Source organism: Poeciliopsis prolifica, unplaced genomic scaffold, assembly GCF_027474105.1.
Source record: "Poeciliopsis prolifica strain line A6 unplaced genomic scaffold, Auburn_PproV2 SCAFFOLD014, whole genome shotgun sequence".
Classification (NCBI taxonomy): Eukaryota; Metazoa; Chordata; class Actinopteri; order Cyprinodontiformes; family Poeciliidae; genus Poeciliopsis; species Poeciliopsis prolifica.
The window spans coordinates 12,586,020-12,611,977 of record NW_026562389.1 but is presented as its reverse complement, the minus strand read 5'-3'; the positions used below and the strand labels follow the sequence as shown (position 1 = coordinate 12,611,977).

The following is a 25,958-nucleotide window of genomic DNA, read 5'->3' as shown; positions in this document are numbered from 1 at the left end:
TCTTCATGCAGAACAAACACAGCAACAGTGACCTCATGTTGTGTTACAGAGGGGCGTAAATTATGAATACTGTGGTGGAGGCCTGGCTCAGATTTCCTAACGGATGTTCTATGAAGTATTTATGAGCCGTCAGTACCTTACTAGCAGCTATGCAGGTTTTATGGAGCGGTCAGTCGGCTTCAGCACTTGGGCTCCGATTAGACCTCCAGTGAAAACACTGCTGACCCTCCAGGACAGACTCTTGCTAGGCCGCTAACAGCAGAGCTAATTTTTCACTTGTTGCTTTAGCATTTTTGCTAGCTTTGAAAATGTTTAGCACACTTAGCTTAACTGAAATGAATTTTTCTAGATCTGAATTTTGAAAGAAGAAAGTAAAATTCTTCTAGTACTTAGATGTTAATATTCATGCTCCTATTTTGAAGTCAATCTACGTGACAAGTCCATTTCTGCTCTTTTCTGTTTTTTAAGTGAACTTTACAAATTACAAGTATACAAAAAAAAAACAAATAGAAAAACCAAGCAAATGCAGAAGAATACAAACACGTAGCTAATAAACCAAATACAGGCAAAAATTCCCCCATATAAAAAGTATTGAGACCCGGATCCTCCTCAACATAGAGGTTAGCTCTTTACACTGTTAGCATTAGCTTCCACCATTACTATGTAGAACTAGCTCTTCAGAGTCAACAGAGATAATGTTTATGATTAGCATTAGCTAAGCTAAAGTTTATGATCAGTGTGTTAGCATTAGCTAAGCTAAAGTTTATGATAGAGGCTCTTGCATTAGTGCAGCTAGCTGTTCTGTTAGCGGTGCCCACCACTGCCTGCAGCAAATGATGTGCTGCAGGTGAGGAACTGAACTATCTGAGCTAATCCTTTAATTAGGCCAGAACTACCAGCATGAACCTCGTTGAAGCAGAACAGCAGAGAAAATGTGATAATAAAAATGAACCTGATCAACAATGAACATTTATTTCCGATTGTAAATCAATATGCTGATCATATTGCCATGGAAACATCAGGGTTTGGAGCAGCAGTTGTTGACTAATGTATTTCAGGTTATGATTTTGTTTTTTTCATGTTACACCAGACACTAACGACATGACCCAAAAGGTTAAAGGTCACAGCTGAGAAAGAAAGAAAGAAAGAAACAGGCAGATATTACAGCTGATATTGCGCTGATTGCCGCTGTCGTGTGGCGAGCCTTCGGCGGGCAGCGGCGGCTCTGCGGTGTGTTTGCCTCTGACTCCGTCGTGAAGCAGAAGAAGAATCATTGTTGATGCTTTGCTGTCTATAACCTCTGTCTGCATATTTTCTCTGCACATCACTGTCAGACTAAAAACAGGAACTATGAAAACCTCGACCAACAGAACTTTGACTTCAGGAGAACACCCAAGGTAGAAACTTGCATGGTGAAATGATGCACGCCGCCCAACCAATCTCTGAGCTCGCCCAGTAGCCGGCACCAGTTAGCCCCGCCCACCCGCCCAGACCCAACCCGGCTCCAGAGACAGACTCCTGTCCCGGTGGCACGTCTTCTCTCCACATCTCTTTTCGTTTGGTTTTTCATGACTCCTGCACACAGAGAATGGGTTCGCACCGCCAGGAGAGACGCCCTTCCTCCCTCCTCTTCCTCCCCGGTTTTCCTCATGTGAAGGGTTGCATGCAGCCAGGCTGATGCTTGGCTGACGACCTCTGCCCTCCAGGATCCCTTCACTCCTCCTTTTCTGTTGAGAAATGAACCACTCTCTTCTCCTTCCTGCTCCTCTTTCTCTCCACTTTTTTCGGAACCTTTTTTTAAGTTGCAGTTGCATCAGCGCGCTCTAACATGCACGTCCCTGATTGGTTGGTTGGAGTCAGTTTGCATGTGCCACCACGCCCTCCCTTATTTTGATTCAGGCTTCAGTTTTTTTCAGTTCAGCAGATCTTTGGCTCGTTCTGCCTCCATCTGTTTGCTCCGTCCTCCTCCGTGGCAGCATGGTCGCTGCTGGGGGTCGGGTTGGTCATGAGGGAGGCGGATCCGGGAGCTAACGATTCCTGTCCTATGATGTGTTGTGTGGTGTTGTTCTGCCGTGTCTCTCCCTGTCCCTCGCTGGGCCCGGTCCGTCGGCGTCGCGGTCCTCCAGGCGGAGAAAGTCCTGCTGTTCAGCCAGGACACCAACCTGACGACACTGCTGCTGGAGGCCAAAGACCTGGAGGCCCGAGTCATCATCCTGTCGGCCAGGTGAGCGCCACCCTGAGGCCGGGGCCGGTAGGAACTGCTGCGCCTCCGGAATCATAAATCAATCAGCATCTTAGCTGATTAAACTCATTTTAAGAGTTTATTGAAAATCAAACTGACACTTTGCTAAAAATGGGAACACTGACGTTGACTAATGAGTAATAAAATCATAATTCAAATTGAATCTCTAACCAAAAGAGTTGGTTAACAAAAGTAGAGAAACAGAGCAAACCGAATACTAACTGGTGGATAGAAATTTTCAGAAAAAATTTAAAATGTGTTTGTGGTTTCAGGTCCTAATGAGTCAGAGCTCAGGTTTGAGGACTAATAATAGAAGATGTGTTCTTTTGCCACAAAATAAAAATGCCCCAAAAAACAGAGCTCATGTTTAGAAAGATGCTAATGTTAAGATGCTAACGTTAGCTAATAGAGCAAGTGATGGAGAGCTTCTTCCAACAGCTACACGGTTTCCACCACGTCAGGAACACTGTCTACAAAATCACAAAACAGCTGTGATTTTGTAGACAAAGACAACTTCCTGGGTGTCCTTGTTTACTTCCTGTCTGTTCATTTACTTCTTGTCTTTTTGTTTGCGTCCTCTCTGCCTTTGTTAACTTCCTGTCTGTGTTTTAGTACTTCCTGCATGTGTTTCAGTACTTCTTGCCTGTGTTTTAGTACTTCCTGTTTGTGTTTTAGTACTTCCTGTCTGTGTTTTAGTACTTCTTGCCTGTGTTTTAGTACTTCCTGTCTGTGTTTTAGTACTTCCTGCCTGTGTTTTAGTACTTTCTGTTTGTGTTTTAGTACTTCCTGTCTGTGTTTTAGTACTTCCTGCATGTGTTTTAGTACTTCCTGTCTGTGTTTTAGTACTTCCTGCATGTGTTTTAGTACTTCCTGCATGTGTTTTAGTACTTCCTGTGTGTGTTTTAGTACTTCCTGCATGTGTTTTAGTACTTCCTGTCTGTGTTTTAGTACTTCCTGCATGTGTTTTAGTACTTCCTGCATGTGTTTTAGTACTTCCTGTCTGTGTTTTAGTACTTCCTGCATGTGTTTTAGTACTTCCTGTCTGTGTTTTAGTACTTCCTGCATGTGTTTTAGTACTTCTTGCCTGTGTTTTAGTACTTCCTGTCTGTGTGTTTTAGTACTTCCTGCCCGTGTTTTAGTACTTCCTGTTTGTGTTTTAGTACTTCCTGCCTGTGTTTTAGTACTTCCTGTCTGTGTGTTTTAGTACTTCCTGCCTGTGTTTTAGTACTTCCTGTCTGTGTGTTTTAGTACTTCCTGCCTGTGTTTTAGTACTTCCTGTCTGTGTGTTTTAGTACTTCCTGCCTGTGTTTTAGTACTTCCTGTCTGTCTCTGTGTGCTTGCAGTGAGGATGAAGCCATGGCTGTGTACAAAGCGGCCCGTCAGCTCAACATGACCGGTTCTGGCTACGTCTGGCTGGTTGGAGAGCGGGAGATGAGCGGGAAAGCTCTGAGCGAAGCTCCTGATGGTATTGCCTTCCTCGTCTTCCTCTTCATCTCTCTCTCTCTGTCTTCAGCTCTGCTTCCATCCAACACTCAGACTGAAGCTTTGACCACAGCTGGTCCGGGCTGGTCGGAACAGCTCAGGTTAGACCTGGTTTGGTCCATCCCACTCCTTAAGGGCCGGGGTCCTGCAGGTCCTAAACATGTTCCGGGTCAGACTGGCCTCAGTGACATGGCTGAATTACCGCCTCAAGATGCAGTCAGGTTCCCCAGAGTCCTGCTAACAGGCTGAGCGTTTGACTCAGATGTGTTGAAGGAGAGACACGGCTAAGCGTTGCAGGACACCGACCCTGGAGGACTGGGACTGTCCTCTCTGGGTCAGATGGTTCACCTGGACGAGAACTGAACCAGCTTGTGCAGAAGCTTGGTGCTCCATCATCTCCTGTTGAAGGAGATAATGGAGTCTGGACAGGTGTGGACGTCTGAGGAGCTTCCCTTACAGGGCCAGTGGCTTTCTAAACTCCAGTCAGGACTGGACTGGATGTCGGAGCTTTGTTTCAACTCCAAATGTTTTCTCCTGACATCAGGAGGTTGTTGGTTCACCTCTGGGTGTTTCCTGCTGAGCTGCTCCAGGGTTGGATGGAAACACAGCTGCTCTCTCTCTGCTGAGGATCTCTGATGAAGGGAGCCGGTCTTCCTCCTCCTCCTCTCTGTCACTGAGCTTCTTGGTGTCTCTGGTTCTTCTGACTGCTGGTTGAACGTTTAAATGTCCGGCGGCAGTGGAGACGTGTTTAAAGGTTCCAACCACTGGTTCTCTGTTGTTTCTGTGGCTTTCAATGTGTCTAACATCTTTCTGTTTCATTTCTATAGTGTGTGTCGTCCGCCCGCCCGTCTGCCCGTTCTCACAGTACACGAGCCAATCACAGGGGCCAATTCGTGGGAGGGGAGGGGGGGTTGATGTTCAGGTGTGTGTGTGGGGGGGTTGTTGCTGAGGTTACCGTCACGGGTGTCCAGTCAAACATGGGTAAGATGCCTCTGCTGCTTCCTGTTTTCTGCCTGATGCTTGGAGTCAATAAAGGCCCCGCCCACCTCTGCAACATGGAGGCTGGGGGTGGGGCTTATTGAGTCAGCTGATTACTCAGAGAGCCAAAAGAACAAAGTTCCCTTCAGACAGGATGGAAGCGCCTCCTGAGTTTTGTTGATTTCATTCTACAAAACAGACAAAACTGTGTCTGGTAAACCATTGAGACCCTGATACCCTAACATTCTGATACCCCGACATCCTAACACCCTAATACCCCATTACTCTAATACCCTAATACCTTGAGCCTAAGTCATCCTGGTGTCCTGAACCTTTGACCTCTTGATTCTGCGACATCTTGACATCCTGACCTGGATCTCTGGCTGCTGAGTAATGGGCCTCTACTCTCCTGCTGTGGTTTGCGTTGCTCTTGAGAACATCCTTGCCAACCAGCTGTTGCAGTCTGAGAAGTGATGTTTTCTTCACATTGGAAGTCAATGTGATGAGAAACATCCATCATAGTTTCTCTCAAAGTGCTGCAGATCTGCACTCAGTGCCGTCTGTCTCCGCTTCAGCAGGTTGGAGGTTTCTCTACAGGGATATGTTTCAGATGTTCCAGTAGATCATCTGTAGTTGCTCATCTTGTTCTGGTTCTGAAGAGTCCTGAACATCCTGGTACTTTCTGCATTAGAGTTACCTTTCTTTCCTACAGCCATGGTATGAAAACAAGTCTGAGTTCTTGGGTTTTTTCAGTCTGGACTCATCTGGTTGTCAGCAGTACTGAATATGTTCCTTACCATTTGATGAACCTCCTCCATTGTTTGGTGGAACCTCCTCCATCGTTGGGTGGAACCTCCTCCATCGTTTGGTGGAACCTCCTCCATTGTTGGGTGGAACCTCCTCCATCGTTGGGTGGAACCTCCTCTATCATTTGGTGGAACCTCCTCCATTGTTGGGTGGAACCTCCTCTATCATTTGGTGGAACCTCCTCTATCATTTGGTGGAACCTCCTCCATTGTTGGGTGGAACCTCCTCCATCGTTGGGTGGAACCTCCTCTATCATTTGGTGGAACCTCCTCCATTGTTGGGTGGAACCTCCTCCATCGTTGGGTGGAACCTCGTCCATTGTTGGGTGGAACCTCCTCCATCGTTGGGTGGAACCTCCTCTATCATTTGGTGGAACCTCCTCTATCATTTGGTGGAACCTCCTCCATTGTTGGGTGGAACCTCCTCCATCGTTGGGTGGAACCTCGTCCATTGTTGGGTGGAACCTCCTTTATCGTTTGGTGGAACCTCCTCCATTGTTGGGTGGAACCTCCTCCATTGTTGGGTGGAACCTCCTCTATCGTTTGGTGGAACCTCCTCCATTGTTGGGTGGAACCTCCTCTATCGTTTGGTGGAACCTCCTCCATTGTTGGGTGGAACCTCCTCTATTGTTGGGTGGAACCTCCTCCATCGTTGGGTGGAACCTCCTCTATCATTTGGTGGAACCTCCTCCATTGTTGGGTGGAACCTCCTCTATTGTTGGGTGGAACCTCCTCTATTGTTGGGTGGAACCTCCTCCATTGTTGGGTGGAACCTCCTCCATCGTTGGGTGGAACCTCCTCTATCATTTGGTGGAACCTCCTCTATCATTTGGTGGAACCTCCTCCATTGTTGGGTGGAACCTCCTCTATTGTTGGGTGGAACCTCCTCTATCATTTGGTGGAACCTCCTCCATTGTTGGGTGGAACCTCCTCCATTGTTGGGTGGAACCTCCTCCATTGTTGGGTGGAACCTCCTCTATTGTTGGGTGGAACCTCCTCCATCGTTGGGTGGAACCTCCTCTATTGTTGGGTGGAACCTCCTCCATCGTTTGGTGGAACCTCCTCCATTGTTGGGTGGAACCTCCTCTATTGTTTGGTGGAACCTCCTCCATCGTTGGGTGGAACCTCCTCCATTGTTGGGTGGAACCTCCTCTATTGTTGGGTGGAACCTCCTCTATCATTTGATGAACCTCCTCCATCGTTTGGTGGAACCTCCTCCATTGTTGGGTGGAACCTCCTCCATTGTTGGGTGGAACCTCCTCTATCATTTGATGAACCTCCTCCATCGTTTGGTGGAACCTCCTCCATCGTTTGGTGGAACCTCCTCTATTGTTGGGTGGAACCTCCTCCATTGTTGGGTGGAACCTCCTCCATTGTTGGGTGGAACCTCCTCTATCATTTGGTGGAACCTCCTCCATTGTTGGGTGGAACCTCCTCCATTGTTGGGTGGAACCTCCTCCATTGTTGGGTGGAACCTCCTCTATCATTTGGTGGAACCTCCTCCATTGTTGGGTGGAACCTCCTCTATTGTTGGGTGGAACCTCCTCCATTGTTGGGTGGAACCTCCTCCATTGTTGGGTGGAACCTCCTCTATCATTTGGTGGAACCTCCTCCATTGTTGGGTGGAACCTCCTCCATCGTTTGGTGGAACCTCCTCCATTGTTGGGTGGAACCTCCTCTATTGTTGGGTGGAACCTCCTCCATCGTTGGGTGGAACCTCACTGTAACTGTAAGGTGACTTGGTCTTTTGGCTGCAGAACAGACCCACACCATCACCAGTCTGGACTCTGTGATGTTGTGGTACTACAGGTTATTTTTGATAAGTGAAGGATGTCATGATGTAATCTGTAATCTGAACTCAATTCATAGACTGGCTGAAAACCAAATTATTTAGTCATAACTGAAAGACAGTGAACAGCCTTGTTTCTGGCATTGAAGGTTGCGGTGCTTCAAGAACAGGACAGAGCAATGCTCAGCTTTAATAAAGCCAGGATGAAGTCTTTTGCCTCCTCACCATCTCAAACTGGTTTCACTCCCAGTTTCTGTTAGATTTGGGCATTAAGTCCTCCTCGTTCTGAACCAGTTTCCCGAAAAGAAACCCACCAGGCTGAACTGTGACGTTTTGGATTTTGCTGTTGTTCTTCAACAGACTCGTTTGACATTATGAAAGAAAAAGGCCTGCATTTGCTGCTTCAGCTAACTTTGCACCGTCCCGCTAGCAGTGTTAGCATTGGTTACTGTTCTTATGGTCAGTTTTAACATGTTCTAATTTGTTGGACTGGGAATACATACCTCAGCCTAGTTTAGAAGAAAAATGTTGTCCTGTCTGAACCTTAGCTAGTTGTTTAGCTAGGTGTTACTAAATGTTAGCATACTAGCATGCTGAGCTGGTCCCATTTTATTCTCCACTAGAAAGTGTCCATATAGTTTCACTGGTTTTACTAAATAGTTAATTGTCTTTAAAAATGTCTTGGTATCATTTCTTTAAAATTCTCTGTTTCAGTTTTATGTGTTGGCCAGTGCTAGCTCTGGTTCTCTCTGGTCTCAAGACAAATGCATATGCTTCTACTGGAAGTCTGATAGGTTTAACTGTAAGAAAGTGGGGTTAAATTCAAGGCAAAATGTTGTGGGGTTCATGCAGTGGACAAGCTGTCTGAATTAATTTAATCAAAAAATGTAAGCTTCTCATCATGCTTTGGTCTCACTGGAAACAAATCATATTCCAGTTTGTCCTCTGCCTTTCTAGTATGTTTAGAAGAGATTCATCAATATCAGAAATATTACCTTCTGGAAATCTTGAAGAACAAATACCAAAGTCCAAAATAAATCCAAGAAATAAGTTGGATTCAGACGCTAACCTGATATGAAAAGAGGAGGAATCCTCCCAGCCACTCATCACGCTTTGGGTGAGAACAGTAAATAAACCGGTTTGTTTGCTCCAGTGTTGGGTCGTTGCTCTGCATGTCCTGCAGAACGGCGGACAGGAAGTGGGCTGACGTATATTAGCTCTGATGATGCTAACAGTGTTAGCTCAGGCTCAGCTGGAGGACAGATGTGACGAGTCTGCTGAAGGAAATCACCAGCCACGCTTCAGAACGTCTCAGTGGGACTTTTCCACTCTGAGACAAATGGTGGTGATTGTGAGCGTGAACTCCCAGCATGCAGTTTGGTGTTACTGAACACTGACCTGACGCCTGAAGCCCAGAGAGTGTCTGAATTACACACAGTTAATTACCTCAGATTAAAGTGTCTCAGAGCCTGTAAATGAAGACAGCATTCAGAGAGAGGCGTCTAACTTCTTGCTGTGTGTGTGTGTGTGTATCTGTGTGTGTGTGTGTGTGTATGTCTATCTGTGTGTGTGTGTATCTGTCGGTGTGTGTGTGTGTGTGTGTATCTGTGTGTGTGTGTATCTGTCGGTGTGTGTGTGTATCTGCGTGTGTATCGGTCTGTGTGGGTGTGTGTGTGTCTGTGTGTGTGTATCTGTGTGTGTGTATCTGTGTGTGTGTGTGTGTATCTGTGTGTGTGTGTGTGTGTGTATCTGGGTGTGTGTGCGTGTATCTGTGTGTGTGTGTGTATCTGTGTGTGTGTGTGTGTGTGTATCTGTGTGTGTGTATCTGTGTGTGTGTGTGTGTGTGTATCTGTGTGTGTGTGTGTGTGTGTGTATCTGTGTGTGTGTATCTGTGTGTGTGTGTATCTGTCGGTGTGTGTGTGTATCTGCATGTGTGTGTATCTGTGTGTGTGTATCTGTGTGTGTATCTGTGTGTGTGTGTGTGTGTGTGTGTGTATCTGTGTGTGTGTATCTGTGTGTGTGTGTGTGTGTATCTGTGTGTGTGTGTGTGTGTGTGTGTGTGTATCTGTGTGTGTGTATCTGTGTGTGTGTGTGTGTATCTGTGTGTGTGTGTGTGTGTGTGTATCTGGGTGTGTGTGTGTGTATCTGTGTGTGTGTGTGTATCTGTGTGTGTGTATCTGTGTGTGTGTGTATCTGTGTGTGTGTGTGTGTGTGTGTGTGTGTGTGTGTATCTGTGTGTGTGTGTATCTGTGTGTGTGTGTGTGTGTATCTGTGTGTGTGTGTATCTGTGTGTGTGTGTGTATCTGTGTGTGTGTGTGTGTGTGTGTGTGTATCTGTGTGTGTGTGTATCTGTGTGTGTGTGTATCTGTGTGTGTGTGTGTATCTGTGTGTGTGTGTGTGTGTGTGTGTGTATCTGTGTGTGTGTGTGTGTGTGTGTGTGCGCGCGTGCTGCAGGCTTGCTGGGTCTCCAGCTCATCAACGGGAAGAACGAGTCGGCTCACATCACGGACGCCGTGGCGGTGGTGGCTCAGTCCCTGCAGGAGCTGTTTGAGAAGGAGAACATCACAGAGCCGCCGCGGGGCTGCGTGGGGAACACCAACATCTGGCGGACCGGGCCGCTCTTCAAACGGTCGGTACCGATCGCCTGCTCCACGTCTGCTGGAAATCTGAACCTCAAGCTTTTGGATCTGATGATTGTGTTTTACCGTTTGATTTAACAGCAACATTTAAAACTGAAAGCTCCTTATTTAGCCGAGGCATGACAGTATGACCCGATATTTAGGATGTTTCCCTCCTGATGGCCCGGTTCCACAGGAACCAGAACTTCAACAAATGCTGCTCCAAGAACCACAGAACGTTCAGAAAACCTCCAAGACACCGAGAAAAACTTCCTTCTTCACCAAATGGAAACAAAATGGAATCGACAAATTTTAGCATCTTTGGCTAAAGACCAGGACCCGTTTCCGCTGCTAGCGCTAGGCTCGCATGTTAGCTATGGTTGTATTTACCCAGAATGCCCTGCGCTGCAGTCCACTTCCTGCTTTTGGAGCGGTCTCCAGTCTGCTTGCTGTTCACATTTAAACCAGACCGAGGTTTGGAGGACCAGAGGTCGATTTGCATTCACACCTCACCAATGGAACCGGACTTTGACTAGACTGATGGACTGGAGTTGGATTGAACTGGGCTGGTGTGAACGCAGCCTGAGATGTTCTGATCTAAATCTTTCCTGAATGAAGTCAATCTGAAGGCCTTTCTGGGATGAACTGGATCTGGTTCCGGATCACTTAATAATCTGTGATTGATCATAATTGATGTTATAATTTTTTTTTTTACCATGTTCTGGTTCTGAAATGGTCCAGAACTTTTAGCTCTTCAGCAGCACTGAAACACCGTCCCAGTCAACAGCGTGTCCTCTATCCTCCGCACTGCAGATGAACGTCTGATGCTGGAGCCAGGCGGAGCAGAGAGACGGGCCGGTCCGGTCCAAACGGTGGCTCTGTTCAGTCAGTTGGTTAGCGGGCTGCAGGGTGGGGAGGCTCGGCCCGTTGGTAGCCGAGTGTTGGACGCTCAATGCCGTCCCCTGAATGGCTCGCCGTGTCACGTTTAATGAACGCCTCCATGGCGGGATTTCTGACCGCTGTAATCTCAGAGCGGCTCGTCTCAGTTCGCTGGAGGGGAAACGAGGAGAACGGAGACGTTTTGCCGGTCGCATGGCGTTTCAGAACCGGGTCATAAACGCTCCTGTCGCCCTTCATCCTCTTCCTCACAGGCCTCCAAACGCATCGCCGTTATTCAGCTTCACTGACCTAAAGAACACGCTGTTCTGCTCTCTCATTGGCTCGTTAGGGTGCTGATGGCATCAAAGTACCCGGATGGCCTGACGGGACGAATCGAGTTCAACGACGACGGCGACCGCCGCTTCGCCACCTACAGCATCCTGAACCACCAGAAGGCGGGGCGCGTCATCCAGGTGGGAGTGTTCAACGGGACGCAGGTACAGTTCACCTGGAGGCCAGACGCTCAGTGAGCCTTTGTGTCACAGTGAGACAGGCTGCTCTTCCTCCTCTTCCTCACTCTGCAGGTGGTGATGAATCCTCAGAGGAAAATCATCTGGCCTGGAGGAGAGACGGAGAAACCAGTGGGATACCAGATGTCCACCAGGCTGAAGGTTCTGCAGAAACACACACACACACATGCACACATACACACATACACACCCACCCACCCACCCAACCACACACACACACACACCACACACACACACACACACACACACACACACACACACACAGTCGTGTTGTCATCACTTGTGGCTTCCATTCATTTCTACAGCCTTCCTCTTACCCTAACTCAGTGCTTCCCAAAGTGTGGGGTGCGCCCCCTGGGGGCGCAGTGACATTGTCGGGGGGTGCGAGAAGCAGTACGGACGCTTCCCACAACAAAAACTGTGACACAAAAGTGTTTCACTGGAAAGATGGTTTGTAGTTTGTCTTGTTGCAACCTGAATGTGAAATAAACTTCAGTGGTGAAAGCAACAAAATACGTGTTTAGGTTTATGTCTGATTGAAAGTTGATTCTTTTCTATCATCTATGGATAACTCTATTGTGATCCATAGAGGAGCCAGAAGAAAGTCTTTGTGAACCTCTTTGGGAACCACTGGTCTAACCTTTACCACAAACCTAACCATCACAGACTGAACCACTAACCCAAACACAATTTCCCTCATGGGAACCGAGAAAACGTCCCACAAGGAGCCATGGTCCCTGTAACTCCATACTGCAGAGAAAAATAGGTTCCCATAAAAATATGAAAGCTCTGGTCCTCCGTCTTGGTTCTGACCCGGTTTGGGTCGCTGTGTACAGATCGTGACGATCCACCAGGAGCCGTTTGTTTACGTGAAGCCGACGCAGAGCGACGGGACGTGTAAGCAGGAGCACACGGTGAACGGAGTCATGATCAAGAAGGTGATCTGTACCGGACCCAACGGAACCATCCCAGGTACAAACACACCCAGAGCCAGAACCTCCAGACGGGTCCGGCTGACAGCTGTCCAGGCGGTTCTGACGGTGATGTGATTCTGGTTCTGCAGGTCAGCCCATCGTTCCTCAGTGTTGCTACGGTTTCTGCATCGACCTGCTCATCAAGCTGGCCATGAGCATGAACTTCACCTACGAGGTTCACCTGGTGGCCGACGGCAAGTTTGGCACGCAGGAACGGGTGAGGCTCCTTCCACGACCGGACCGGACCGGACCGGACCGGTCCCCGGTCTGATACCAGTCGACTCCTCGTTGGAGGATTTGCTGAGTTGAGATATGAACATATTATTTACGTTGTTAAACAACATTACATCAAGTTCCACTACAAGGACTGTTATTCTTTAATTCTTTGCCATTTTAGCAAAAATAGTAAAAGATTATTAAGGCACTAAAAAGGCAACTTCTGTTAGACTAAATCAGGGCTGTTCAGCACATCGATGGCGGTTTTCAGGTTTTGAGTCTCTGCAGCAGGTGACAAACCGAAGACCAACAGGAAGCTGAGAGCAGAACTTCCTGTTCTGACAGGCTTATCAAAATATTCACTAAGATCCTAAACATTTGTAGCTTCATTAAAGAATCATAAAATATCAACAAAACATGTTAAAATGAATATGATCAGTAATTATTGTTAAGAAAGACCGACTGACAGCAGATCAGGAGTTTAAAGCAGCCAATCAGCCGCCGCTGAGTTCATGAGAGGCTCATTAATAATCAATACATATGAAGCCTGGAAACCTGATATCGTAACGGACTGAATGTTTTCACCTAATCTCTGCTCGTATTGAGCATATTGAGGTCAAAGTTCACATCCACCATCACTGACTGCAACCAGCTTGTGACTGAGAAACCAGTAACCTACTGAAACCAGTAACCTACTGAAACCAGTAACCTGTTGAAACCAGTAACCTACTGAAACCAGTAACCTGCTGAAACCAGTAACCTGCTGAAACCAGTAACCTACTGAAACCAGTAACCTGCTGAAACCAGTAACCTGCTGAAACCAGTAACCTACTGAAACCAGTAACCTGCTGAAACCAGTAACCTACTGAAACCAGTAACCTGCTGAAACCAGTAACCTGTTGAAACCAGTAACCTGCTGAAACCAGTAACCTACTGAAACCAGTAACCTGTTGAAACCAGTAACCTACTGAAACCAGTAACCTGTTGAAACCAGTAACCTGCTGAAACCAGTAACCTACTGAAACCAGTAACCTGTTTAAACCAGTATCCTACTGAAACCAGTAACCTATTGAAACTAGTAACCTGCTGAAACCAGTAACCTGTTGAAACCAGTAACCTGCTGAAACCAGTAACCTGCTGAAACCAGTAACCTACTGAAACCAGTAACCTGCTGAAACCAGTAACCTGCTGAAACCAGTAACCTACGGAAACCAGTAACCTGTTGAAACCAGTAACCTGCTGAAACCAGTAACCTGCTGAAACCAGTAACCTACTGAAACCAGTAACCTGTTGAAACCAGTAACCTGCTGAAACCAGTAACCTGTTGAAACCAGTAACCTACTGAAACCAGTAACCTGTTGAAACCAGTAACCTACTGAAACCAGTAACCTACTGAAACCAGTAACCTATTGAAACCAGTAACCTGTTGAAACCAGTAACCTACTGAAACCAGTAACCTATTGAAACCAGTAACCTTTTGAAAGCAGTAACCTACTGAAACCAGTAACCTACTGAAACCAGTAACCTGCTGAAACCAGTAACCTACTGAAACCAGTAACCTGCTGAAACCAGTAACCTACTGAAACCAGTAACCTGTTGAAACCAGTAACCTGCTGAAACCAGTAACCTACTGAAACCAGTAACCTGTTGAAACCAGTAACCTGCTGAAACCAGTAACCTGTTGAAACCAGTAACCTACTGAAACCAGTAACCTGTTGAAACCAGTAACCTACTGAAACCAGTAACCTATTGAAACCAGTAACCTGTTGAAACCAGTAACCTACTGAAACCAGTAACCTATTGAAACCAGTAACCTGTTGAAACCAGTAACCTACTGAAACCAGTAACCTGTTGAAACCAGTAACCTGCTGAAACCAGTAACCTACTGAAACCAGTAACCTGTTGAAACCAGTAACCTATTGAAACCAGTACCTTGTTGAAACCAGTAACCTACTGAAACCAGTAACCTACTGAAACCAGTAACCTGTTGAAACCAGTAACCTACTGAAACCAGTAACCTGCTGAAACCAGTAACCTACTGAAACCAGTAACCTGCTGAAACCAGTAACCTGTTGAAACCAGTGTCCTACTGAAACCAGTAACCTACTGAAACCAGTAACCTACTGAAACCAGTAACCTGCTGAAACCAGTAACCTGTTGAAACCACTAACCTACTGAAACCAGTAAACTGTTGAAACCAGTAACCTACTTAAACCAGTAACCTACTGAAACCAGTAACCTGTTGAAACCAGTAACCTACTGAAACCAGTAACCTCCTGAAACCAGTAACCTACTGAAACCAGTAACCTGTTGAAACCAGTAACCTGTTGAAACCAGTAACCTACTTAAACCAGTAACCTACTGAAACCAGTAACCTGCTGAAACCAGTAACCTACTTAAACCAGTAACCTACTGAAACCAGTAACCTACTGAAACCAGTAACCTGTTGAAACCAGTAACCTACTTAAACCAGTAACCTACTGAAACCAGTAACCTGCTGAAACCAGTAACCTACTGAAACCAGTAACCTACTGAAACCAGTAACCTGTTGAAACCAGTAACCTGCTGAAACCAGTAACCTACTGAAACCAGTAACCTGTTGAAACCAGTAACCTGCTGAAACCCTGAAACTGCTTTAACCAGTAACCTACTGAAACCAGTAACCTGTTGAAATCAGTAACCTACTGAAACCAGTAACCTCCTGAAACCAGTAACCTACTGAAACCAGTAACCTACTGAAACCAGTAACCTGTTGAAACCAGTAACCTACTTAAACCAGTAACCTACTGAAACCAGTAACCTACTGAAACCAGTAACCTACTTAAACGAGTAACCTACTGAAACCAGTAACCTGCTGAAACCCTGAAACTGCTTAAACCAGTAACCTACTGAAACCAGTAACCTACTGAAACCAGTAACCTGTTGAAACCAGTAACCTACTGAAACCAGTAACTGCTTAAACCAGTAACCTACTGAAACCAGTAACCTACTGAAACCAGTAACCTGTTGAAACCAGTAACCTACTGAAACCAGTAACCTCCTGAAACCAGTAACCTACTGAAACCAGTACCTGTTGAAACCAGTAACCTACTGAAACCAGTAACCTCTGAAACCAGTAACCTACTGAAACCAGTAACCTACTGAAACCAGTAACCTACTGAAACCAGTAACCTGTTGAAACCAGTAATCTACTTAAACCAGTAACCTACTGAAACCAGTAACCTCCTGAAACCAGTAACCTACTTAAACCAGTAACCTACTGAAACCAGTAACCTTTTGAAACCAGTAACCTACTGAAACCAATAACCTACTGAAACCAGTAACCTGCTGAAACCAGTAACCTACTTAAACCAGTAACCTACTGAAACCAGTAACCTGTTGAAACCAGTAACCTACTTAAACCAGTAACCTACTGAAACCAGTAACCTACTGAAACCAGTAACCTGTTGAAACCAGTAACCTACTGAAACCAGTAACCTACTGAAACCAGTAACCTGCTGAAACCAGTAACCTGCTGAAACCAGTAACCTGTTGAAACCAGTAACCTGCTGAAACCCTGAAACTGCTTAAACCAGTAACCTACTGAAACCAGTAACCTACTGAAACCAGTAACCTGTTGAAACCAGTAACCTACTGAAACCAGTAACTGCTTAAACCAGTAACCTACTGAAACCAGTAACCTATTGAAACCAGTAACCTATTGAAACCAGTAACCTACTGAAACCAGTAACCTGCTGAAACCAGTAACCTGCTGAAACCAGTAACCTGTTGAAACCAGTAACCTACTGAAACCAGTAACCTGTTGAAACCAGTAACCTACTTAAACCAGTAACCTACTGAATCCAGTAACCTGCTGAAACCAGTAACCTACTTAAACCACTAACCTACTGAAACCAGTAACCTGTTGAAACCAGTAACCTGTTGAAACCAGTAACCTACTGAAACCAGTAACCTGTTGAAACCAGTAACCTACTGAAACCAGTAACCTACTGAAACCAGTAACCTGCTGAAACCAGTAACCTGTTAAATCCACTAACCTACTGAAACCAGTAACCTGTTGAAACCAGTAACCTACTTAAACCAGTAACCTACTGAAACCAGTAATCTGTTGAAACCAGTAACCTACTGAAACCACTAACCTCCTGAAACCAGTAACCTACTGAAACCAGTAACCTACTGAAACCAGTAACCTGTTGAAACCAGTAACCTGTTGAAACCAGTAACCTACTTAAACCAGTAACCTACTGAAACCAGTAACCTGCTGAAACCAGTAACCTACTTAAACCAGTAACCTACTGAAACCAGTAACCTGTTGAAACCAGTAACCTACTGAAACCAGTAACCTCCTGAAACCAGTAACCTACTGAAACCAGTAACCTGTTGAAACCAGTAACCTACTTAAACCAGTAACCTACTGAATCCAGTAACCTGCGGAAACCAGTAACCTATTTAAACCAGTAACCTACTGAAACCAGTAACCTGTTGAAACCAGTAACCTGCTGAAACCAGTAACCTGTTGAAACCAGTAACCTACTGAAACCAGTAACCTGTTGAAACCAGTAACCTACTGAAACCAGTAACCTGTTGAAACCAGTAACCTACTGAAACCAGTAACCTACTGAAACCAGTAACCTGCTGAAACCAGTAACCTGTTGAAACCACTAACCTACTGAAACCAGTAACCTGTTGAAACCAGTAACCTACTTAAACCAGTAACCTACTAAATCCAGTAACCTGCTGAAACCAGTAACCTACTTAAACCAGTAACCTACTGAAACCAGTAACCTGTTGAAACCAGTAACCTGTTGAAACCAGTAACCTGTTGAAACCAGTAAACTGCTTAAACCAGTAACCTACTGAAACCAGTAACCTACTGAAACCAGTAACCTATTGAAACCAGTAACTTGTTGAAACCAGTAACCTACTGAAACCAGTAACCTACTGAAACCAGTAACCTGTTGAAACCAGTAACCTACTGAAACCAGTAACCTCCTGAAACCAGTAACCTACTGAAACCAGTAACCTGTTGAAACCAGTAACCTACTTAAACCAGTAACCTACTGAATCCAGTAACCTGCTGAAACCAGTAACCTACTTAAACCAGTAACCTACTGAAACAAGTAACCTGTTGAAACCAGTAACCAGTTGAAACCAGTAACCTACTGAAACCAGTAACCTGTTGAAACCAGTAACCTACTGAAACCAGTAACCTACTGAAACCAGTAACCTGCTGAAACCAGTAACCTGTTGAAACCAGTAACCTACTGAAACCAGTAACCTGTTGAAACCAGTAACCTACTGAAACCAGTAACCTACTGAAACCAGTAACCTGCTGAAACCAGTAACCTGTTGAAACCAGTAACCTGTTGAAACCAGTAACCTACTGAAACCAGTAACCTGCTGAAACCAGTAACCTGTTGAAACCACTAACCTACTGAAACCAGTAACCTGTTGAAACCAGTAACCTAAACCAGTAACCTACTGAATCCAGTAACCTGCTGAAACCAGTAACCTACTGAAACCAGTAACCTACTGAAACCAGTAACCTGTTGAAACCAGTAACCTACTGAAACCAGTAACCTACTGAAACCAGTAAACTGCTTAAACCAGTAACCCACTGAAACCAGTAACCTACTGAAACCAGTAACCTGTTGAAACCAGTAACCTACTGAAACCAGTAACCTACTGAAACCAGTAACCTGCTGAAACCAGTAACCTGTTGAAACCAGTAACCTACTTAAACCAGTAACCTACTGAATCCAGTAACCTGCTGAAACCAGTAACCTACTTAAACCAGTAACCTACTGAAACCAGTAACCTGTTGAAACCAGTAACCTGTTGAAACCAGTAACCTACTGAAACCAGTAACCTGTTGAAACCAGTAACCTACTGAAACCAGTAACCTACTGAAACCAGTAACCTGCTGAAACCAGTAACCTGTTGAAACCACTAACCTACTGAAACCAGTAACCTGTTGAAACCAGTAACCTACTTAAACCAGTAACCTACTGAAACCAGTAATCTGTTGAAACCAGTAACCTACTGAAACCAGTAACCTGTTGAAACCAGTAACCTGTTGAAACCAGTAACCTACTGAAACCAGTAACCTGCTGAAACCAGTACTGAAACCAGTAACCTACTTAAACCAGTAACCTACTGAAACCAGTAACCTGTTGAAACCAGTAACCTACTGAAACCAGTAACCTCCTGAAACCAGTAACCTACTGAAACCAGTAACCTGTTGAAACCAGTAACCTACTGAATCAGTAACCTGTTGAAACCAGTAACCTACTGAATCCAGTTACCTGCTGAAACCAGTAACCTACTTAAACCAGTAACCTACTGAAACCAGTAACCTGTTGAAACCAGTAACCTACTGAAACCAGTAACCTGTTGAAACCAGTAACCTACTGAAACCAGTAACCTACTGAAACCAGTAACCTGCTGAAACCAGTAACCTGTTGAAACCAGTAACCTACTGAAACCAGTAACCTGTTGAAACCAGTAACCTACTGAAACCAGTAACCTACTGAAACCAGTAACCTACTGAAACCAGTAACCTGTTGAAACCAGTAACCTACTTAAACCAGTAACCTACTGAATCCAGTAACCTGCTGAAACCAGTAACCTACTTAAACCAGTAACCTACTGAAACCAGTAACCTGTTGAAACCAGTAACCTACTGAAACCAGTAACCTGTTGAAACCAGTAACCTACTGAAACCAGTAACCTACTGAAACCAGTAACCTGCTGAAACCAGTAACCTGTTGAAACCACTAACCTACTGAAACCAGTAACCTGTTGAAACCAGTAACCTACTTAAACCAGTAACCTACTAAAACCAGTAATCTGTTGAAACCAGTAACCTACTGAAACCAGTAACCTCCTGAAACCAGTAACCTACTGAAACCAGTAACCTGTTGAAACCAGTAACCTGTTGAAACCAGTAACCTACTTAAACCAGTAACCTACTGAAACCAGTAACCTGCTGAAACCAGTAACCTACTTAAACCAGTAACCTACTGAAACCAGTAACCTGTAAAACCAGTAACCTACTTAAACCAGTAACCTACTGAAACCAGTAACCTGTTGAAACCAGTAACCTACTGAAACCAGTAACCTCCTGAAACCAGTAACCTACTGAAACCAGTAACCTGTTGAAACCAGTAACCTACTTAAACCAGTAACCTACTGAATCCAGTAACCTGCTGAAACCAGTAACCTACTTAAACCAGTAACCTACTGAAACCAGTAACCTGTTGAAACCAGTAACCAGTTGAAACCAGTAACCTACTGAAACCAGTAACCTGTTGAAACCAGTAACCTACTGAAACCAGTAACTACTGAAACCAGTAACCTGCTGAAACCAGTAACCTGTTGAAACCAGTAACCTACTGAAACCAGTAACCTGTGAAACCAGTAACCTACTGAAACCAGTAACCTACTGAAACCAGTAACCTGCTGAAACCAGTAACCTGTTGAAACCAGTAACCTGTTGAAACCAGTAACCTACTGAAACCAGTAACCTGCTGAAACCAGTAACCTGTTGAAACCAGTAACCTACTGAAACCAGTAACCTGTTGAAACCAGTAACCTACTGAAACCAGTAACCTGTTGAAACCAGTAACCTACTTAAACCAGTAACCTACTGAATCCAGTAACCTACTGAAACCAGTAACCTGTTGAAACCAGTAACCTACTGAAACCAGTAACCTACTGAAACCAGTAACCTGCTGAAACCAGTAACCTGTTGAAACCAGTAACCTGTTGAAACCAGTAACCTACTGAAACCAGTAACCTGCTGAAACCAGTAACCTGTTGAAACCACTAACCTACTGAAACCAGTAACCTGTTGAAACCAGTAACCTACTGAAACCAGTAACCTGTTGAAACCAGTAACCTACTTAAACCAGTAACCTACTGAATCCAGTAACCTGCTGAAACCAGTAACCTACTTAAACCAGTAACCTACTGAAACCAGTAACCTGTTGAAACCAGTAACCTACTGAAACCAGTAACCTACTGAAACCAGTAAACTGCTTAAACCAGTAACCACTGAAACCAGTAACCTACTGAAACCAGTAACCTGTTGAAACCAGTAACCTACTGAAACCAGTAACCTACTGAAACCAGTAACCTACTGAAACCAGTAACCTGCTGAAACCAGTAACCTACTTAAACCAGTAACCTACTGAAACCAGTAACCTGCTGAAACCAGTAACCTACTTAAACCAGTAACCTACTGAAACCAGTAACCTGTTGAAACCAGTAACCTGTTGAAACCAGTAACCTACTGAAACCAGTAACCTGTTGAAACCAGTAACCTACTGAAACCAGTAACCTACTGAAACCAGTAACCTGCTGAAACCAGTAACCTGTTGAAACCACTAACCTACTGAAACCAGTAACCTGTTGAAACCAGTAACCTACTTAAACCAGTAACCTACTGAAACCAGTAATCTGTTGAAACCAGTAACCTACTGAAACCAGTAACCTGTTGAAACCAGTAACCTGTTGAAACCAGTAACCTACTTAAACCAGTAACCTACTTAAACCAGTAACCTACTGAAACCAGTAACCTGCTGAAACCAGTAACCTACTTAAACCAGTAACCTACTGAAACCAGTAACCTGTTGAAACCAGTAACCTACTGAAACCAGTAACCTCTGAAACCAGTAACCTACTGAAACCAGTAACCTGTTGAAACCAGTAACCTACTGAAACCAGTAACCTGTTGAAACCAGTAACCTACTGAAACCAGTAACCTGCTGAAACCAGTAACCTACTTAAACCAGTAACCTACTGAAACCAGTAACCTGTTGAAACCAGTAACCTACTGAAACCAGTAACCTGTTGAAACCAGTAACCTACTGAAGCCAGTAACCTACTGAAACCAGTAACCTGCTGAAACCAGTAACCTGTTGAAACCAGTAACCTACTGAAACCAGTAACCTGTTGAAACCAGTAACCTACTGAAACCAGTAACCTACTGAAACCAGTAACCTGCTGAAACCAGTAACCTGTTGAAACCACTAACCTACTGAAACCAGTAACCTGTTGAAACCAGTAACCTACTTAAACCAGTAACCTACTGAATCCAGTAACCTGCTGAAACCAGTAACCTACTGACCAGTAACCTACTGAAACCAGTAACCTGTTGAAACCAGTAACCTGTTGAAACCAGTAACCTACTGAAACCAGTAACCTGTTGAAACCAGTAACCTACTGAAACCAGTAACCTACTGAAACCAGTAACCTGCTGAAACCAGTAACCTGTTGAAACCACTAACCTACTGAAACCAGTAACCTGTTGAAACCAGTAACCTACTTAAACCAGTAACCTACTGAAACCAATCTGTTGAAACCAGTAACCTACTGAAACCAGTAACCTCCTGAAACCAGTAACCTACTGAAACCAGTAACCTGTTGAAACCAGTAACCTGTTGAAACCAGTAACCTACTTAAACCAGTAACCTACTGAAACCAGTAACCTGCTGAAACCAGTAACCTACTTAAACCAGTAACCTACTGAAACCAGTAACCTGTGAAACCAGTAACCTACTGAAACCAGTAACCTCCTGAAACCAGTAACCTACTGAAACCAGTAACCTACTGAAACCAGTAACCTGTTGAAACCAGTAACCTGTTGAAACCAGTAACCTACTTAAACAGTAACCTACTGAAACCAGTAACCTACTTAAACCAGTAACCTACTGAAACCAGTAACCTACTGAAACCAGTAACCTACTTAAACCAGTAACCTACTGAAACCAGTAACCTGTTGAAACCAGTAACCTACTGAAACCAGTAACCTACTGAAACCAGTAACCTACTTAAACCAGTAACCTACTGAAACCAGTAACCTGTTGAAACCAGTAACCTACTGAAACCAGTAACCTACTGAAACCAGTAACCTGTTGAAACCAGTAACCTACTGAAACCAGTAACCTACTGAAACCAGTAACCTGCTGAAACCAGTAACCTGTTGAAACCAGTAACCTACTGAAACCAGTAACCTGTTGAAACCAGTAACCTACTGAAACCAGTAAACTGCTTAAACCAGTAACCTACTGAAACCAGTAACCTACTGAAACCAGTAACCTGTTGAAACCAGTAACCTACTGAAACCAGTAACCTACTGAAACCAGTAACCTGTTGAAACCAGTAACCTACTTAAACCAGTAACCTACTGAAACCAGTAACCTGCTGAAACCAGTAACCTACTTAAACCAGTAACCTACTGAAACCAGTAACCTGTTGAAACCAGTAACCTACTGAAACCAGTAACCTACTGAAACCAGTAACCTGCTGAAACCAGTAACCTACTTAAACCAGTAACCTACTGAAACCAGTAACCTGTTGAAACCAGTAACCTACTGAAACCAGTAACCTACTGAAACCAGTAACCTACTGAAACCAGTAACTGTTGAAACCAGTAACCTACTGAAACCAGTAACCTCTGAAACCAGTAACCTACTGAAACCAGTAACCTACTTAAACCAGTAACCTACTGAAACCAGTAACCTGCTGAAACCAGTAACCTACTGAAACCAGTAACCGGCTGAATCCAGTAACCTACTGAAACCAGTAACCTGCTGAAACCAGTAACCTGCTGAAACCAGTAACCTACTGAAACCAGTAACCTGTTGAAACCAGTAACCTGCTGAAACCCTGAAACTGCTTAAACCAGTAACCTACTGAAACCAGTAACCTACTGAAACCAGTAACCTGTTGAAACCAGTAACCTACTGAAACCAGTAAACTGCTTAAACCAGTAACCTACTGAAACCAGTAACCTACTGAAACCAGTAACCTGTTGAAACCAGTAACCTCTGAAACCTAACTGCTTAAACCAGTAACCTACTGAAACCAGTAACCTACTGAAACCAGTAACCTGCTGAAACCAGTAACCTACTGAAACCAGTAACCTGCTGAAACCAGTAACCTGTTGAAACCAGTAACCTACTGAAACCAGTAACCTGCTTAAACCAGTAACCTACTGAAACCAGTAACCTACTGAAACCAGTAACCTGTTGAAACCAGTAACCTGCTGAAACCCTGAAACTGCTTAAACCAGTAACCTACTGAAACCAGTAACCTACTGAAACCAGTAACCTGCTGAAACCAGTAACCCACTGAAACCAGTAACCTGCTGAAACCAGTAACCTGTTGAAACCAGTAACCTACTGAAACCAGTAAACTGCTTAAACCCTGAAACTGCTAAACCAGTAACCTACTGAAACAGTAACCTACTGAAACCAGTAACCTGTTGAAACCAGTAACCTACTGAAACCAGTAAACTGCTTAAACCCTGAACTGCTGAAACCAGTAACCTACTGAAACCAGTAAACTGCTTAAACCAAACTGCTGAAACCAGTAACCTGTGAAACCAGTAACTGCTTAAACCAGTAACCTACTGAAACCAGTACCTGTTGAAACCAGTAACCTACTGAAACCAGTAACGTACTGAAACCAGTATCCTGTTGAAACCAGTAACCTGCTGAAACCAGTAACCTGCTGAAACCAGTAACCTACTGAAACCAGTAACCTACTGAAACCAGTAACGTACTGAAACCAGTATCCTGTGAAACCAGTAACCTACTGAAAACCTGCTGAAACCAGTACTGAAACAGTAGTACTGAAACCAACCTACTGAAACCAGTAACCTGCTGAAACCAGTAACCTACTGAAACCAGTAACTTGCTGAAACCAGTAACCTGCTGAAACCAATAACCTACTGAAACCAGTAACCTACTGAAACCAGTAACGTACTGAAACCAGTATCCTGTTGAAACCAGTAACCTACTGAAACCAGTAACCTGCTGAAACCAGTAACCTACTGAAACCAGTAACCTCCTGAAACCAGTAACCTGCTGAAACCAGTAACCTACTGAAACCAGTAACCTGCTGAAACCAGTAACCTACTGAAACCAGTAACCTACTGAACCAGTAACCTGCTGAAACCAGTAACCTACTGAAACCAGTAACCTGTTGAAACCAGTAACCTACTGAAACCAGTAACCTGCTGAAACCAGTAACCTGCTGAAACCAGTAACCTACTGAAACCAGTAACCTGCTGAACCAGTAACCTGTTGAAACCAGTAACCTACTGAAACCAGTAACTGCTTAAACCAGTAACCTACTGAAACCAGTAACCTGCTGAAACCAGTAACCTACTGAAACCAGTAACCTACTGAAACCAGTAACCTGCTGAAACCAGTAACCTACTGAAACCAGTATCCTGTTGAAACCAGTAACCTACTGAAACCAGTAACCTGCTGAAACCAGTAACCTACTGAAACCAGTAACCTACTGAAACCAGTAACCTGCTGAAACCAGTAACCTGTTGAAACCAGTAACCTACTGAAACCAGTAACTGCTTAAACCAGTAACCTACTGAAACCAGTAACCTACTGAAACCAGTAACCTGTTGAAACCAGTAACCTGCTGAAACCAAACTGCTTAAACCAGTAACCTACTGAAACCAGTAACCTACTGAAACCAGTAACCTGCTGAAACCAGTAACCCACTGAAACCAGTAACCTGCTGAAACCAGTAACCTGTTGAAACCAGTAACCTACTGAAACCAGTAAACTGCTTAAACCCTGAAACTGCTTAAACCAGTAACCTACTGAAACAGTAACCTACTGAAACCAGTAACCTGTTGAAACCAGTAACCTACTGAAACCAGTAACCTTAAACCCTGAAACCTGCTGAAACCAGTAACCTAAACCTGAAACTGCTTAAACCAGTAACCTACTGAAACAATAACCTACTGAAACCAGTAACCTGTTGAAACCAGTAACCTACTGAAACCAAACTGCTTAAACCTGAAACTGCTGAAACCAGTAACCTGCTGAAACCGTAACCTGTTGAAACCAGTAACTGCTTAAACCAGTAACCTACTGAAACCAGTCACCTGTTGAAACCAGTAACCTACTGAAACCAGTAACGTACTGAAACCAGTATCCTGTTGAAACCAGTAACCTGCTGAAACCAGTAACCTGCTGAAACCAGTAACCTACTGAAACCAGTAACCTACTGAAACCAGTAAACTGAAACCAGTAACCTGTTGAAACCAGTAACCTACTGAAACCAGTAACCTGCTGAAACCAGTAACCTGCTGAAACCAGTAACCTACTGAACCAGTAACCTACTGAAACCAGTAACCTGCTGAAACCAGTAACCTACTGAAACCAGTAACTTGCTGAAACCAGTAACCTGCTGAAACCAATAACCTACTGAAACCAGTAACCTGCTGAAACCAGTAACCTACTGAAACCAGTAACCTGCTGAAACCAGTAACCTGCTGAAACCAGTAACCTACTGAAACCAGTAACTGCTTAAACCAGTAACCTACTGAAACCAGTAACCTACTGAAACCAGTAACCTGTTGAAACCAGTAACCTGCTGAAACCCTGAAACTGCTTAAACCAGTAACCTA

General features: G+C 44.5%; 1 protein-coding gene across 5 annotated transcripts in view; it reads left to right on the top strand.

Moving 5' to 3' along the window:
• The window catches only part of grin1b (glutamate receptor, ionotropic, N-methyl D-aspartate 1b), a 75,871-nt gene that overhangs the window by 13,649 nt on the left and 36,264 nt on the right, over positions 1-25,958 (top strand). For 2 of the 5 annotated variants that reach the window (XM_055039620.1, XM_055039617.1), the window contains exons 5-12: positions 1,335-1,397; positions 2,127-2,224; positions 3,586-3,707; positions 9,752-9,926; positions 11,144-11,291; positions 11,379-11,465; positions 12,161-12,296; positions 12,388-12,515. In XM_055039620.1, coding sequence (XP_054895595.1) covers positions 1,335-1,397; positions 2,127-2,224; positions 3,586-3,707; positions 9,752-9,926; positions 11,144-11,291; positions 11,379-11,465; positions 12,161-12,296; positions 12,388-12,515 — 957 coding nt within the window. The remainder of the gene's footprint in view (positions 1-1,334; positions 1,398-2,126; positions 2,225-3,585; positions 3,708-9,751; positions 9,927-11,143; positions 11,292-11,378; positions 11,466-12,160; positions 12,297-12,387; positions 12,516-25,958) is intronic. The other 3 variants (XM_055039621.1, XM_055039619.1, XM_055039618.1) reach the window with 2 other exon arrangements.